This window comes from Chlamydotis macqueenii, chromosome 15 (assembly GCF_036417535.1).
Source record: "Chlamydotis macqueenii isolate bChlMac1 chromosome 15, bChlMac1.mat, whole genome shotgun sequence".
In the NCBI taxonomy this organism is placed as follows: Eukaryota; Metazoa; Chordata; class Aves; order Otidiformes; family Otididae; genus Chlamydotis; species Chlamydotis macqueenii.
In genome coordinates, this window is record NC_141570.1 from 14,756,905 (window position 1) to 14,770,581 (window position 13,677).

The 13,677-nt window shown below is 48.1% G+C and overlaps 4 protein-coding genes across 8 annotated transcripts in view; 2 read left to right on the forward strand and 2 right to left on the reverse strand.

Annotated features, from left to right (window-relative positions):
• Positions 1 to 1,798, forward strand: part of RHBDF1 (rhomboid 5 homolog 1) — a 36,913-nt gene extending 35,115 nt beyond the window's left edge. For both annotated transcript variants that reach the window (XM_086759434.1, XM_086759435.1), the window contains 2 exons: positions 69 to 222; positions 1,042 to 1,798. In XM_086759434.1, coding sequence (XP_086615560.1) covers positions 69 to 222; positions 1,042 to 1,461 — 574 coding nt within the window. In that variant the 3' untranslated portion in view covers positions 1,462 to 1,798. The remainder of the gene's footprint in view (positions 1 to 68; positions 223 to 1,041) is intronic.
• Positions 1,799 to 1,935: 137 nt separating this feature from the next.
• SNRNP25 (small nuclear ribonucleoprotein U11/U12 subunit 25) lies at positions 1,936 to 4,796 on the reverse strand. Its single transcript, XM_086759436.1, has 6 exons — positions 4,668 to 4,796; positions 4,482 to 4,572; positions 4,249 to 4,354; positions 4,068 to 4,142; positions 3,483 to 3,545; positions 1,936 to 2,118 (listed from the first exon to the last, which is right to left on the reverse strand). Exons 1-5 carry the CDS (start codon positions 4,776 to 4,778, stop codon positions 3,491 to 3,493), a joined length of 438 nt encoding a protein of 145 aa, XP_086615562.1. The 5' UTR covers positions 4,779 to 4,796; the 3' UTR covers positions 1,936 to 2,118; positions 3,483 to 3,490.
• A 5-nt stretch (positions 4,797 to 4,801) lies between these two features.
• On the forward strand, positions 4,802 to 5,541 carry POLR3K (RNA polymerase III subunit K). The gene is made up of 3 exons (XM_086759437.1): positions 4,802 to 4,934; positions 5,008 to 5,095; positions 5,241 to 5,541. The coding sequence occupies exons 1-3, from the start codon at positions 4,824 to 4,826 to the stop codon at positions 5,366 to 5,368; spliced, it is 327 nt and encodes a 108-aa protein (XP_086615563.1). The 5' UTR covers positions 4,802 to 4,823; the 3' UTR covers positions 5,369 to 5,541.
• A 462-nt stretch (positions 5,542 to 6,003) lies between these two features.
• The window catches only part of GTF3C1 (general transcription factor IIIC subunit 1), a 40,226-nt gene continuing 32,552 nt past the window's right edge, over positions 6,004 to 13,677 (reverse strand). For 3 of the 4 annotated variants that reach the window (XM_086759423.1, XM_086759422.1, XM_086759425.1), the window contains 6 exons: positions 13,086 to 13,339; positions 11,360 to 11,646; positions 10,192 to 10,849; positions 8,618 to 8,657; positions 7,918 to 8,110; positions 6,004 to 6,376 (listed from right to left, as the gene is read on the reverse strand). In XM_086759423.1, coding sequence (XP_086615549.1) covers positions 6,155 to 6,376; positions 7,918 to 8,110; positions 8,618 to 8,657; positions 10,192 to 10,849; positions 11,360 to 11,646; positions 13,086 to 13,339 — 1,654 coding nt within the window. In that variant the 3' untranslated portion in view covers positions 6,004 to 6,154. Of the gene's footprint in view, positions 6,377 to 7,917; positions 8,111 to 8,617; positions 8,658 to 9,443; positions 9,591 to 10,191; positions 10,850 to 11,359; positions 11,647 to 13,085; positions 13,340 to 13,677 lie in introns of those variants that run through there. The other variant, XM_086759424.1, reaches the window with a different exon arrangement.

Below are 13,677 nucleotides of genomic sequence, written 5' to 3' on the forward strand. Positions count from 1 at the left end.
GAACACAGACAAGCACAGGGGTGACTTCAGTGGCCACTGCTTCATCTCCTGTACTCTGAACTTGGCAGGATCCTGCACTGTCTGGTTTCAATCTGTTTCCAAATGACGATCCTGCGGGACCTAGAGAAGCTGGCAGGATGGCATCGCATCTCTATCATCTACCTGCTCAGTGGCATCACTGGGAACCTTGCCAGTGCAATATTTCTACCCTACAGAGCAGAGGTGGGTCTCCTGCAGACTAGGGTCCTGGTAACTTGCCCTGAATACAAGCCACCTTTACCTACCCGTGCCTCTCTGGCAGAGGCAAAGACACCAGAGCTGGGCTCATCTCTGCAGCACGTGGCTCGGGCAGATCTGTAGCCAGAAGATGGCACCACACTGTCATGGTGCAGTAACATCCCCCGGAGTATCCTGGGCTTTCCAGGTGACTGACCTGATCTGGCTGCAGCAAGAAGGCTCCCTCTCATAACAAATGGGGGTTTGTCCAACCACAGGATGAGAGGCACCCCTGGAAGGCTGGGAATTCTGTAGCTGGTGCCAGAAACCCTCAACATGTGAGTGGCAGGCAGGAGAGGAGCAAAAAGCAGAGCTCACCTTTCCCAGATTGCCCAGGACTGTCCCTGTCCACATGCCACAGCTGGAGAAGTCTGATGTGACCGTCCAGCTTCACTTTAGAAGATTGCACAGCAGGACCTAGAGGACTATCTTCGAGGTCCTTCAGTAAAGGAAAGTGCATGATAGGTGGGGGGAGCCAGGAGATTGCCTTCAAGGAGTTCTTCACTCAGGCCAGATCTGCCCTCCTTAAATACAAGGTATGTTCTGGTGATTGCTGGCCTCACACCTACCTTGGTCCTAAATCAAACCAGGCCCCTTTGCTCCTTGAACCCCATTATAAGGATGAAGTTACAGGCTGTGGCGTCTCTTTCCCAAGAAACCCTGAACAAGGAGATGAATACAAATAACTGTAGTGCCTGGAGCTGGCTGCAGAAGCCAGGCAGATGAAATGTGTCCGATGTTACTTGTAATGCTCTTCTTCTGCAGGTTGGCCCTGCAGGATCCCAGTTTGGGATCCTGGCCTGTCTCTTTGTGGAGCTCTTCCAGAGTTGGCAAATCCTGGCACGCCCGTGGAGGGCTTTCTTCAAGCTGCTGGCTGTGGTGCTCTTTCTTTTTGCCTTTGGCCTCCTGCCTTGGATTGATAATTTTGCTCACATTTCAGGATTTATCAGCGGTTTCTTCCTCTCTTTTGCCTTCCTGCCCTACATTAGCTTTGGGAAGTTTGATTTATACAGGAAGCGATGCCAAATTATAGTTTTCCAGCTCATCTTCATTGCACTCTTCTCAGGACTGGTGATTCTGTTCTATTTCTACCCCATCAAGTGCGAGTGGTGCGAGTTCCTTACTTGTATACCATTCACAGACAAATTCTGCGAGAAATACGACCTGGATGCACAGCTCCACTGAAGGGCAAAGGCTGGCTTCTCGAGCAGGCACTGGAGATGGACTGTCTTTGCGTTTGCTGTGCAGTTCCATGTGGACAAAGCCTCTAATCCCGTGACACTTCTAACCCTGCCCGTGGTTAATTTAAACTGTCTCCTTAGCACTTGGCAGGCACATTTTGCCTTATCTCAGAAGACTCTGAAAACAGAACGTTTGTGCCTTGTTCAATTGTATTGAACCTTTTCTGCTGCCATTATTTTTATTACACTAGTTTCAGTACTACATTTTTAACCAGAGTTGTTTACTACTGCTAAGGTGGTGATTAAATGGTAAGGTAGCGTTTTAGCTACTGTTAATTGTTCTGCATAGTCTGTGGCTATGTTTGTTACTTTATCGTACCTGCACCGTTTCACGTACCGCTAGAACCAATCCTTTCCTGGACCCAAAACAAGTCAGACACAGATTTGCACCTGGAAATAAGGGCATTTAAAAGCATCAGAAAATAAAGGGTCTCTTTAATTGCTGGAAGTGCATTCCATGTACAGCTCAGAGGCAGATATTTCAACAAAAAACATGTGAGAATCTCCATTCAACTGGAGTTTGTTTCTCCTTGAAATGTTACAGTCTTTTCCTCCGGGAACGTGCTGAATCCGCAGTCTGGTCTGGGCAGGGCTGGATTCTCTGTTAAACAAAGAAAGGAGTTGGCAGTGCCAATAGTTACTGCATGCTGGGCTCTCTCATCACCACACTACTGCGCAGGAGGATCGGCCAGTGCCACAGGTGACTGCTGGTCGCAGGCACCGTGCGGCAGATGGCTTCTGTCATGGCTCGCGTTTTATTACACTGGATGATGCAAATGTGGCACCATTGAAAGAAGAACAAGAGTTACTGTGATCACAAAGCAACAGTTTCTAACCCAGCTCGCTGGAGCTGCAAAACAAAAACCCAAGCGCTTGGAAAAGCTGCTGTTACCACTGCTCTTCAGACACTGTGATTGTGTTTTTAGATGCTGAGGGAAAGCAGACATCATTTTAAACTTCCTAAGCTTGAGTTTTGGCCACATCTTGTGTTTGTCTGTACAACTTTCTAAAAATAGCAGTGTAATATCAGAATTATGTCTACATAGGTTACAAACACGTAAATATTCATGCTACTCATGCTTCCTGCACTGGAAGTGTTCTTAAATGCACCAGTTGCACAGAAATACCATGACCAAAACTTCTTTAGCAGTGTGTCCTGTCTTCGGAGCACAACGAGGTGGTTGAACTCAAGTTTCTATAAACCAGAGACTGGAGAAACTGAGAGACAAAAACTACAGGATTTGTAAGCTGAGGTCCCTTTTCCTAACTCCTTATAGCGTGCAGTAATTGAGAAAGACTGCTCAACATACATCCGCTGTGGAACAGCACAGAACATACTGTGTTTGCTTGTTGCATTTGCTTATGTGCACCCATGGGATGTGTGTTAGCTGCAGGTGGACCGAGTGGTACAGGAGCAGGGTGGGAGAACAGTCACTCGCGTACGAGAGTCTGAGACTCACAGAAACACCCAGATGACCTACGAGATGGCAAAAGCACAGAGACATCCATCCTCCTTAGAGGTGAGCACCCAGCCACATTCCTAGCAGTGACTTCCAGAGACTCAAGAACCCTAAAAGAAAGCAAGCCTAGAAGCCATCACAAGGGCAAACAAAGGAACACTGCATTTAAGGAGTCTGAGGACATTGTGGGAGCAGAGTCAGAGTCTGAACGTAAAGTAGGGCTAGAGATACACCACTGCCAGCACTAAGATGCTGCTGCTGCTCCCGATGTATAACTGTAGCAGCAGAATTATCATTCCCTGCCCTGAATGAAGCAGAAGCAACACAACCAGGATGTGGAAATGGACCAGAGCCAGGGCGCAAGCCTAACACAGACCTGGGCATTCAGAAATGCTCTGCTACGCCGCAGAGAGCAGCACCACCAGCTGCTGTGAGCCTGAACACTAAGGCCCAAAGAAGAGGAAGATGAAGAACTGGTAACTCTTAATGGATATTCAAGACTTACCTGACAGGTTACTTTCGAAGCTTCTTTATGAAGCTGACCTCATCGCGGTTTCTGATGCCGTACCTGAACAGAGAGTTACGCTGTTATACGCCAGTTTCCAGGAACCACAACCCGTGAAATCCTCCAGCCTCCTCTTCCCCAGAGAGCGATACGCTACAATCATGTGCTGTTTGCTAATAGAGGACAAGTTACAATTCTCACTTGCGTACACAGAACATGCTGCCAGCACTGAAGGACTGGATCATCTGCCTTTTTAACTAACTGCAACACCACCTTAAAACGCAACACCTATCATCTATGGCTCAGCCTTTCAAGGGCAGCTTTGATTAGGTCTGTTTTGCTAAGTTCTTAATACTTCAGATAAGCTTTTCTGGAGGCCTTCCTGTCCTGCAGCTGGCCTCTCAGTCTGTCAGGGCAGGGCCTGTCCCACCTCAGCGTGCAGCGCTGGTCCCACCTTCCAGTCATCCCAGGTGCAGGCCCCATCTGAGCCAGGGCACCAAGTGCCCAGTTAGCCCTGCCCGTGCAGATGCTGCGTGGGCTCCAGCCTGGCCTCTGCAGCCCCCCAGACGAGATCTGATCACTCACTCTCTCAGTTTCTTTCTGTCATCTGCCAGTTTCTCTCCAGCGTAAGTCAGGTGGTATGTCCTCCAGATGTACTTCCTGGGGGGGAAAAAAAACACCCGGGGGCAGCGGCTGGAGGAACCGCAGGCCACGGGGCAGTGATGAGGGCGGGGGTGCGCAGGGGGAGCCCCCCAGCCCCGCTCACCAGCTGAGGTGCTGGACGCCGCCCTGCCGTGCCTGCCGCAGCTGGATGTGCCGCCGCAGCGCCTTCTTCAGGTCCAGCACCGAGGCGTTCTGCACCACCACCACGGCTGGAGCGGGGGGAGCGCCCCGTCAGCGCCCCGCCGCCCCGCCTGCCACCCCCCTCCTCACGGCCGGGCCTGGCCCGCTCCCCCCGCCCGCTCCCGCAGGCCGGCCCGGCCCCGCCGCAGGACGCACGCATGGTCTCGCCGTCCGCCTTGCAGACCCGCACCGTCATGGCCTGCCCGTGCTCCAGCGCCACCTGCGAGCCGATCTCCTCCGCCGTCACCTGCGGGCGGCACGGCGGCGGCAGCGGAGCCGGGCGGGACTGAGCCCCGCCGCCGCCGCCCCCTCCCCCGGCCCGGCCCCGGCCCCCGGCCCCACCTGCGGCGGGAGGTCGCAGAGCAGCGGGTCCTGCACCAGCCGCGCCAGCGCCGCCTGGAAGAGCTCCAGCACCTCGGCGTGCGCCAGCTCCTCCTCCGCCTCCGCCGCCATCGCCGCGCCGGAAGGAAGGGGAAGCTCGGCGCGGCGGAACCAACGATGCTGCTCTTCTGCCCGGCCTGCGGGAACGTGCTGGTGGCCGAGGAGGGACCGCGCTGCCACCGCTTCGCCTGCACCACCTGCCCCTACGTGCGGAACGTCACGCGGAAGGTGCGGGGGCGGTGCGGGGCCGGGGTGGCGGGAGGAGGCGGCGCGGGGCCTGCCCTGACCGGCGGCCCCGCAGGTGACGAGCAGGAAGTACCCGCGGCTGAAGGAGGTGGACGATGTGCTGGGCGGCGCCGCGGCCTGGGAGAACGTGGACTCCACCGCAGGTAGGGCCGGGCGGGAGGGGTGGTGAGGCCGGGCCGGGCCGGGCGGGAGGGGTGAGGGGGCCGGGCCGGGCCGGGCCGGGCCGGGCGGGAGGGGTGAGGGGGCCGGGCCTCGCCCCGCCTGACGGCGCCGCGCCTCGCCCCGCAGAGCCCTGCCCCAAGTGCGAGCACCCCCGCGCCTACTTCATGCAGATCCAGACGCGCTCGGCCGACGAGCCCATGACCACCTTCTACAAGTGCTGCAACGCGCAGTGCGGGCACCGGTGGCGGGACTGAGGCCTCTCCCGGCCGCCCGGGGCCTGAGGGGCCGCGGCCCGGGCCCAGCCCGCCGCGCAGGCCCGGCCCGCTCTCCAAAGCGGGGGAGAGGGGCTCGGCGCGGCCTCAGGGGCACAAATCCCGCAGGGAGGGGGTACGGGTGTCTTCTCCTGCAATAAACACTTCTCATAACCGTCTGCTGCGTGGTTATTTTAAGGCAGGAGCTGGCTTCAAACTGGTTTTGCACAACTGGAAACGAAGGGGGGGTGGAAGAGTTGTTCCGTGTGCTGCGGTGTGAGGGAAGAGCACGGGGCCCTTATTTCACACAGTGCAGGGGTTCTGCTGAAAGCACAGATGATAAAACTAATGCCGTGCACACCATGAAACCAGTGTTTAAAATATAGACAGAGGTTAACATAATTAAGGTAAAGAACAGTTACCAACCCTTAGCACAAACCGTGCAACAGAGCAGAAGGCAAAGCAAAGGTAAAATGTCACTGCTGCGGCCTTGGGAGGTGGCAAAAAAAAAAAAAAAAAAAAAAAGAAAGAGGGGCCTGTGCTGTGCCCTGTGAAAACCATGTAAAATAAAGCAGAAATTGTGAACTACATGCTCTACAAGCAATTATTGGTAAAAAGAGCATATACGCAAAATGGGATCAAATATGACCTGTATCTTTATTCTGAGTTTAAATACATTCAAAAGTAAAAAGGGTAAATAACTTAAAAACACGATGGAGCACAAAATTGTAACCTTTAACACTCATTCCTACTGGTAAACCAGTTTAATACAACTCAGCTTTACCTCTTTTAGACAGGGATGATCTGCACCCATTTATTCCAGTTCACTTCACAGGGGAACACTCTGCCCAGCCTGAAAGTACAGTCTATCGTAGGCTCGTAGTAGATGGTTGGGGATTCGCTCAATTTGGGATTGTTCAGTTGTTCTTCCACAACGGGCTGAGAAAAGAGCGACACCAGGGATGGCTTTTTCATGTAGAATCGTCTGATGCAACCAAGAGTTTCCAGACCCTGCAGAAAAACATAACAAAACACTTTTTTTAGCTTGAGCAGTTGCACTGAATGCTGTTCTGCCTACAGCGTTCTCAGAAACGTCAGACAAATTATACTGAACGTGGCTTCACTCCACCCCCTCAGGAAGCCATGGGGATGGCAAAGATTACAGCACAACAAAGCAAGATACAATGGATGTGTGCTCTCTGTCACTTTCAGCACCGCGGCTGACATCTGGATACTGAGGTAGAACATGTGTTTAACAACAATCTCAACATTTAGGACCAGTTACAAATCCTTTAAGGCTGGTATAGATGTAAATCCCAGACTTGTGGGTCAGTTCTTCCTAAAGGGTTAGCGTTCATTCCCACGGCAACAGCCAGCAAGGCAATCTGTGTGCTGTATGTGCTGAAAACATCCGGTGTGTATTTGGTAATTTCACATAGGTATGTGCCTGGATTTACCAATATTTTGTATATTACAGATAAAAGCTCTGTCTGGTTTCAAAACCAGTTCTTATCAAATTTATTGCTACAGAAGTTAGACTTGAGTTCTCTGATCTGTAAAGTTTACAGGTAATTCCTTGACTTTGTGGATTTGAGTAACAGTTGCCTAGGAATCCGTAACGCTCTCCCACATGTGCGTGCCTCACCACTGTAACTCTGTACTGCAGTCGTAAACCTGTCTGCTGCCGCTCTGCCTGTGCCCTGATCCCTCCCTCTTGGCACTGCTGCTGTGGTACAGGACGTATGGGCAAGCTGGGACAGAACACCTGGGAAACGGGACGGCTGCTCAGTGCGTGATCGGTAGGGTACACAACTTGCACCGTTACCAGAATGCACGAGTGTTTGGTCAGAAGTGCAGCCTACGTACACCCGAATATTAATTTCCGGCATTGGTAGGGGAAGTCATGCTTATGGGAAGGGCTGCATAATTACTGCTATACTTAAGATTTTTGAATCCTTATAGGGAAAAAAAACCTCACCCTCAAAAGTTTCATTTGCAAAGTAGCAGCTGTGGCAATCAAACTTCCAAGATGTGGGGAAAAAAAAATAGGAGAAACTAGTTTTCTCACCATGTATTGAGCAGGTCTGTCAGGACAAAAGGTCTTATTTACGGTACTGTCTAGCACAGACACATTTCAGTATGATTCTTATGTCAGACTACCCATCTGAAAGGTATATAAGGAAAAAAATAAGGTAAATTCTGTGGTGATTAACACTGCATTGAACAGCCCAACTTAGTATGTGACAGTGACAAGCCACCACTTCAGTAACCAATCAGTATTTCAACTGTATGTACGCTCATTTCAGAAGCGAGCTCAAATTTTAAAATCGGTAATACAGTAGTTCCCTGGACAGGTACAGCAGGCTTCCTTTCTTCCTCACTGTGAACAGTAACTTGCTCTGACTTTGGTTAATTTGCACTGAAGGGAGATGGTTTATTTTCACGGTTCCTTCACAGTCCCGTTTTCCTGGGACTTCCAGCAAAGTGGCTGCTGACTCTTAAGTGCAGAAGCTGCACCAGATTAGAGTTCACGCAGCTGATGATTCACATACCTGCAGTATCTCTAAGACAGCAACAGGCTGCAGTACCCCCATGTAGTGCTGCAGCAGCATGCCTTCCGTTACGCCTGGCTTTGTCATGATGTGGTAGAGCACAGCTTCCATCATCCCCTTACACACGGGTTTATTCAGGTTCCCATCCACAATCCTCCACGGTCTCCCAATGAAGCAGACATTCTCGCAGGCCCTGCAGAAGACAATTTAAGTTCAGCTCTGTCAGGAGTTATTCTTCTAGCTAGATTTCCCATCATCATAATTTCTGCATAATGGTGATTCTTACTACATCCGTTGCCAGCATTTGCTCACATCCTAGATGTAAATTCTGCAGCTGCTCTGAGAACGGGCAGAGACTGGTGTTAATTTACTAGACAGTTCCACAGAGCTGAATTATTTCACAGTAGGTGTTCACCACTGGAAAAGCACTTCTAGTCCCATCATACCACCTAGCAATTACCTTGAGTCTTGATGACCTTTGTTTCACTTGTTTGTTACTAGCTTTAATATCCTCCAAAAGTTATCCAAGACCTGCTTCAATCTGCAACATGCAGCAACAGTGCTCAGACAGGAAACTGAATTCCTCATTTTTGGCATTTTGGAGTCAAAAGACAGACAGGTTGCCAAATAATTTGCTTCCAGATGTTATTTTGGTAGTGCTAAGTGTTTAGTTATTCTGCAGGCATCTCTTATTACTCACCGGTCTCTGGCTGCCTGGGATACGTCTGTCGGAGAACTTCCTGTAAAGAAAAGAACACAGTTTTTAATTAACCCAAACTCTTTATCTAGGAAAGTAAAAGGTGACTGAACTGTAAAATGCAACAGCTTATGCTAAAAAATAATACAAGCAAACTATGTCACATGTTGTTCTCAGTTGCTTCCATTCTGACTGCCTTCACCTGCCTGCAGCATCCTCTTTCTTCTCCACTCCTCTTCTCACAACCCCATCTGTCTACTCCAGCCACACTTCCGGTTCCATTCCCAAATCACAGCAAGAAGTTTTACTCCTAGAAGTCTGATGGCATGGCTGAACAACAGGCACTTCTATGGCCTAAAGAACCGAGTTTCACACAGAGCTACGCAGGGTCTCGGCATGCAGGCACTCTCGTGGGTTTAACGTAAAGCTCCTGGTTACCTCATGGAAATTGAGCAGAAGTCAGAGTAGCTGTGGACTTGAGAATGCAAACTTAAGATTTCAGCAGAGTTTGGTTTCAAAGTGAAGGTTGTCTCTGCAACTTCCATTATGCATTATGCTACAGGTTTTAATTACACTATTATTTAATATAGGTACTTCTACCACACCCAGAGGCTAACAGCTTTGGCTTAAGCACATGCAAACCCTTCAGCTGGCCTTCATCAGTAAGACCAGTAGGAACTCTATGCTTGATAACATAACCGCTATTTTTTTCCGTCCTGTGTTACAAACAAGTAGAGGAAGTTAAACACAAACCAGTACTTCAGTAGTTCGATGTTAAGAACTGCTGAAGGCTTTGCTTTTTAGACAGCCCTGCGGCTATTTCCTGCAGGAAGGCTCCAATTAAACAAGACCAAGCTCTGAGATGCTACGGATCACTCTGCACTGATTCACATCTGCAGCTGTAAATGTGGGTAACGGCAGATCTTGGCAAAACACCACACAAGCAGTGAGTTTGTGATTAAATCTGAAATCAGAGCTGATAAAAACAAAAACACAATAAAACCCTCAACAACCCATTTAATGTAAATCTTGGCAAGAACTACTAGCTATTAAAAAAGAAAACTGGCAGTAAAAAGGAAATGAAATTGGAGTCAAATTGGGTTACAAATGAGGCTATTAATCTTCTCACTGGCATGTGCTGCCTTCTGGTGAATGGTTTAATGACTACAACTTTCAGTCATAGGCATTCTAGTCCAGTGTACACCAGTAGCACTGTGCTTTCTAGATTTAAAGATGCCTAGCCTTTGGACTGAAGCCAGAGATGAGAAACTTGAGCTCCAAATGCGTTTTTGAGGAAGAATAAGACATTGAGACAAGTTTCTAAGGAAAGCACATTTCTGGACTAGGGATGAACATTTCAGCAATAGGCACAAGAAGGAATCTTTGATGTACCTGAAACCTCCAAGGCCTTCCAGATCAAGTAGCGTTATGCCACTTTGTCTGAGAAATGACAACCTCTATCACTGCTATGGATTCATAAAGAATCTAGTGTCTACTCATAACATGGAGCTACCCATTTGGGATCAACTGGTGATGAGCTAGGCTCTATTTCTTGGATGCAGAATGCTCCTACATACCTTTAGAGACTCCTGGGTTCTCCTGTAAGTAGGAAAGATCATCATACTGCTCCCTGGCTGGTTGTTCAACACTAGGGATCTGCGTGTTGTGCTCAGTGCCAAGCTCATCATTCTCTTCTTCAAGCTCTTTGTCCTCAGAAGAGGATTTATCTTGTTCCTTGTAGGTGTCCACGTTCACAGCATCTGGAGCACGTGCTGGCTGCTCGCCTAGGTGTTCTGTCTGCCCTCTGAGGGAGCCTGTTTCTTCACCCATGGTTAAAGCTTCCTTTGTTGTAAAAGGATCAGTAACACTTGCATCAAAGTTACTTTCATCTGCACTTTTCAAGCCACTCTGTGAAGCCTGGCAGAGTTGATTGCCATCTTGAAGGACATCATTTTGAGTCTTACATCTCTTCCTTGGGGGTTCTTCATCACTGACAGACTGTGTGTCTTCTCCCAGCTGCTCCTCCTCTCTCAAACATTCCTCTCCCTTTGGTTCTGATGGCAGGCAATCCTCTTGTACATCTGGGAGAACGGTTTCTGCACCTTGCTGATCAGAATCATCTGGTTTATTCTTCAGACACACTGAATGTAATAGCCATGGCTTGGCAAACACTATTGCAACCAGTCTCACGGTGTGGCCTCCTACTTCTAAAACCTGTTGCATTTCAATAAGGTCCTATAAAAAAAAAAAAAAAAAAAACCAAACACCACCACAAAAATTGTCAGGAGCTTTCACTGGAAAACATCACTTTAACCAAATATCATGGAATTGCTGTCTTTAACAGGCAGCAAAGAAAAAGGAAGAGCTTAGTAGAATATTCAATTTTTCGTCCTGCACTGAAGGTGAAAAGATGTTTTACCCTGTAAACTTTTCTGAAATGAGAGCACAAGACATTTTTCTTCAGCTTCAATTAAGTTAAAATATAACTGGGAAAGAGTATTTTACTTCCCAAGTGAATGCTGGTACCTCCAGGTTTCTGAAACAGTTCATTCCTATCTTTGAGTAAGCATCGCTTCAGTTTTTGGCCTTCCTAACTTTGAGGCGAGATTGCTGTCAGGTATTGGTATGCGATCTCTAGCTTTGTTCAATTTATATTTGCTTCCTACAGCCTGCAAGATGGTCCTATTCAAGGGCAATACAAAACATGCAAGCTAATGTATGGAAAGCAGCCAGCTGTAAAACCACCTGAATGTACTGCTCCAAGCTCCTAGTGCGTTCAGGTTCCACCTCTTCATAGCTGCAGAAACGTTTGCTCAGCTCAGCTTTGCAAATTCCGAAGTGGGAAGTTGCCTCTATTGCATTACGGATCTCCAGAACAGCAGCTACATCTCTGGGGCCATAGCCATGATGTTCTGTACACTCACGAAGAAACTGGTCAACCTCATAATTTTTTTCTTGGATGTTTATCAGCCTGGTAAAAGTTCCAGGGAGGCAGGAGACTCCCACAGCCATGTTATCAAGCACAGATGAAACTGCAAAACAAATCAGAAACAAGTGCATGAGCTGTGAAGCAGTTGTTACTGTGCAATACACTACAGAAAGAGAAATACTGAGACAGACAGATTAGATGTTCTAGACTGTTCCAATTGAAAACAGAGCTCAGTTTTCCATCTTCCTTGCTGCAGTTTCCTTTTTTCTTTCTGCCTTACATATTTGTTGCTGAAAAGACCTGTAGAAGCTGGTGCAAAATATATGAGCTTACCCTCCTATTAAAGCGCAGTATTGCTGAAAGCCAGTGTAGACTTACTGGTATTCTCTCTAACACCAGGTCAGCTTAAGCCCAGGTCAATGAGGGAATCATCTCTTCTTTTCTTGAAGGAGGTCAAGTGATAAGTCTAGTGCAAGGAAATGGTATGGAGGACCCTATTGATCAAGAAATTTGAAGCAGCTGATCCATGGCAGAAAGCTATTGGTCAAATATGGTAAGAACTACAAGTTCCCAATGTCTTTGTACAATTAATCTAACAAAGCATCTGTGTGTTTGGGGACGGGTCCATCACCGCACAAAACTGACCCCCACCGTGCAGCGCATTCAGAAGCTGAAGCAGCATAACACCTTTTCCAGTTCCAGATGATTAGCGGGTAGCTTTGGCACTGTTCTTACCTGCACTCTTATCTGCAGGCTGTCTTTATATTGTGCCTTGTGGGACACTGATGACAGCTGCGCTTCTTTGACAGCCAAGGAAAAATGAGAACAATTGTAATGAGCCATCAGCTCGGTAGACCTGGAGGGCATGTGTGGCAGCAGAGACAGGAGAAAGAATTTTATTTTACCTCTGCCACAACGGCAATGGGAATGGGCAGGGACAGTACCAGACCTTCCAACTGAAGAGCTGAACAATTAAAGGCTTTCCTGGATACATCTGCATTCCAGCTGAAAGAAAGATGCTCTTCAAGAAGGAGGAGCGCTGAGAAATTGCAGATATCCAAGCTCTAAATAATATTAAAATGTTTAAATGATTCGTAAGTAAAAGGCCAGAGATTGGACACTATTTTCAGGCACTTGCATGAGACAAGTAAATGTGAATTTCCATTCAAGGAGCTCTGAAAGATTTTCTTTTCTCTTTAGAGAAGAGAAAGCCTGGGTTTGACATAATACGCTTTTTTAAGTTGCAGAAGGGACTGAAAAACCTCTTGGGGAAGGGATAACAGAGGACAGACTTCCTCTTTGGATTAATAGTTTCACACAAGATAAAATACAGGCAAGGACTTTTTACAGACAGAAGATGCCTCTACAGGTCAACCACCTGTTTGTTTTAAGTCAGGAGAGAAAGCATTACAAGGCAAACTGCATGTGTAAAACGAATGTTCCTATTGAGAGGCTCTGTTCCAATCAGTTCCTCGGCTCATGAGTTCACTACCTTTCCTGCCCCAACCCAGTTCTGTGCAAGTTAGGCAAACAGAAACTAACCTGGAGAGCTGAGTCTTCCTGGAACTGGTGTACATCGCAGCTTAACCTTCACCTGGCAGGAATTGACCACAATATTGTCACTGGGACTCAGGTTGCGCATGCTGACAATTCCAGGGGCATAGTAGCCTCTCATCAGTAAGTAATTGGTATGAGATGCTTGGCGAGCTTTTACTTCTATTTTCCGTTTGCCTCCAGAGCTGTCATCTAAGTCATCATCATCATCGTCATCATCCTCAAGTCCTTCTTTTCCCAAACTACAGCAAACAGAGGTGTTTTGTTTGTTTACTGGGCTTTCTTTCCCCAAAATAAGAAAGTGACTCATTACACTGAGCAGAGCAAGAACACATGCTATTCTGCATTCTGGTATTTACCATGAACTGCTGTAGGTATGTCTATAGCAGGCTGATTTAAAGTGCTGAGAACAAGCAACTACAGAAAAGAAAATACACTAAAGGTCCCTGGAAAAGGAATCTTTTTTGCAAACATGTAGAAATGAACCCAAAATATCTCAGCTTACAGTGCTGAACCTCTTCCGTTCAGCAGCCGCTTCATCATGAGGGAACATCTGCCAGAGCACAAAGGCTGAGACCAT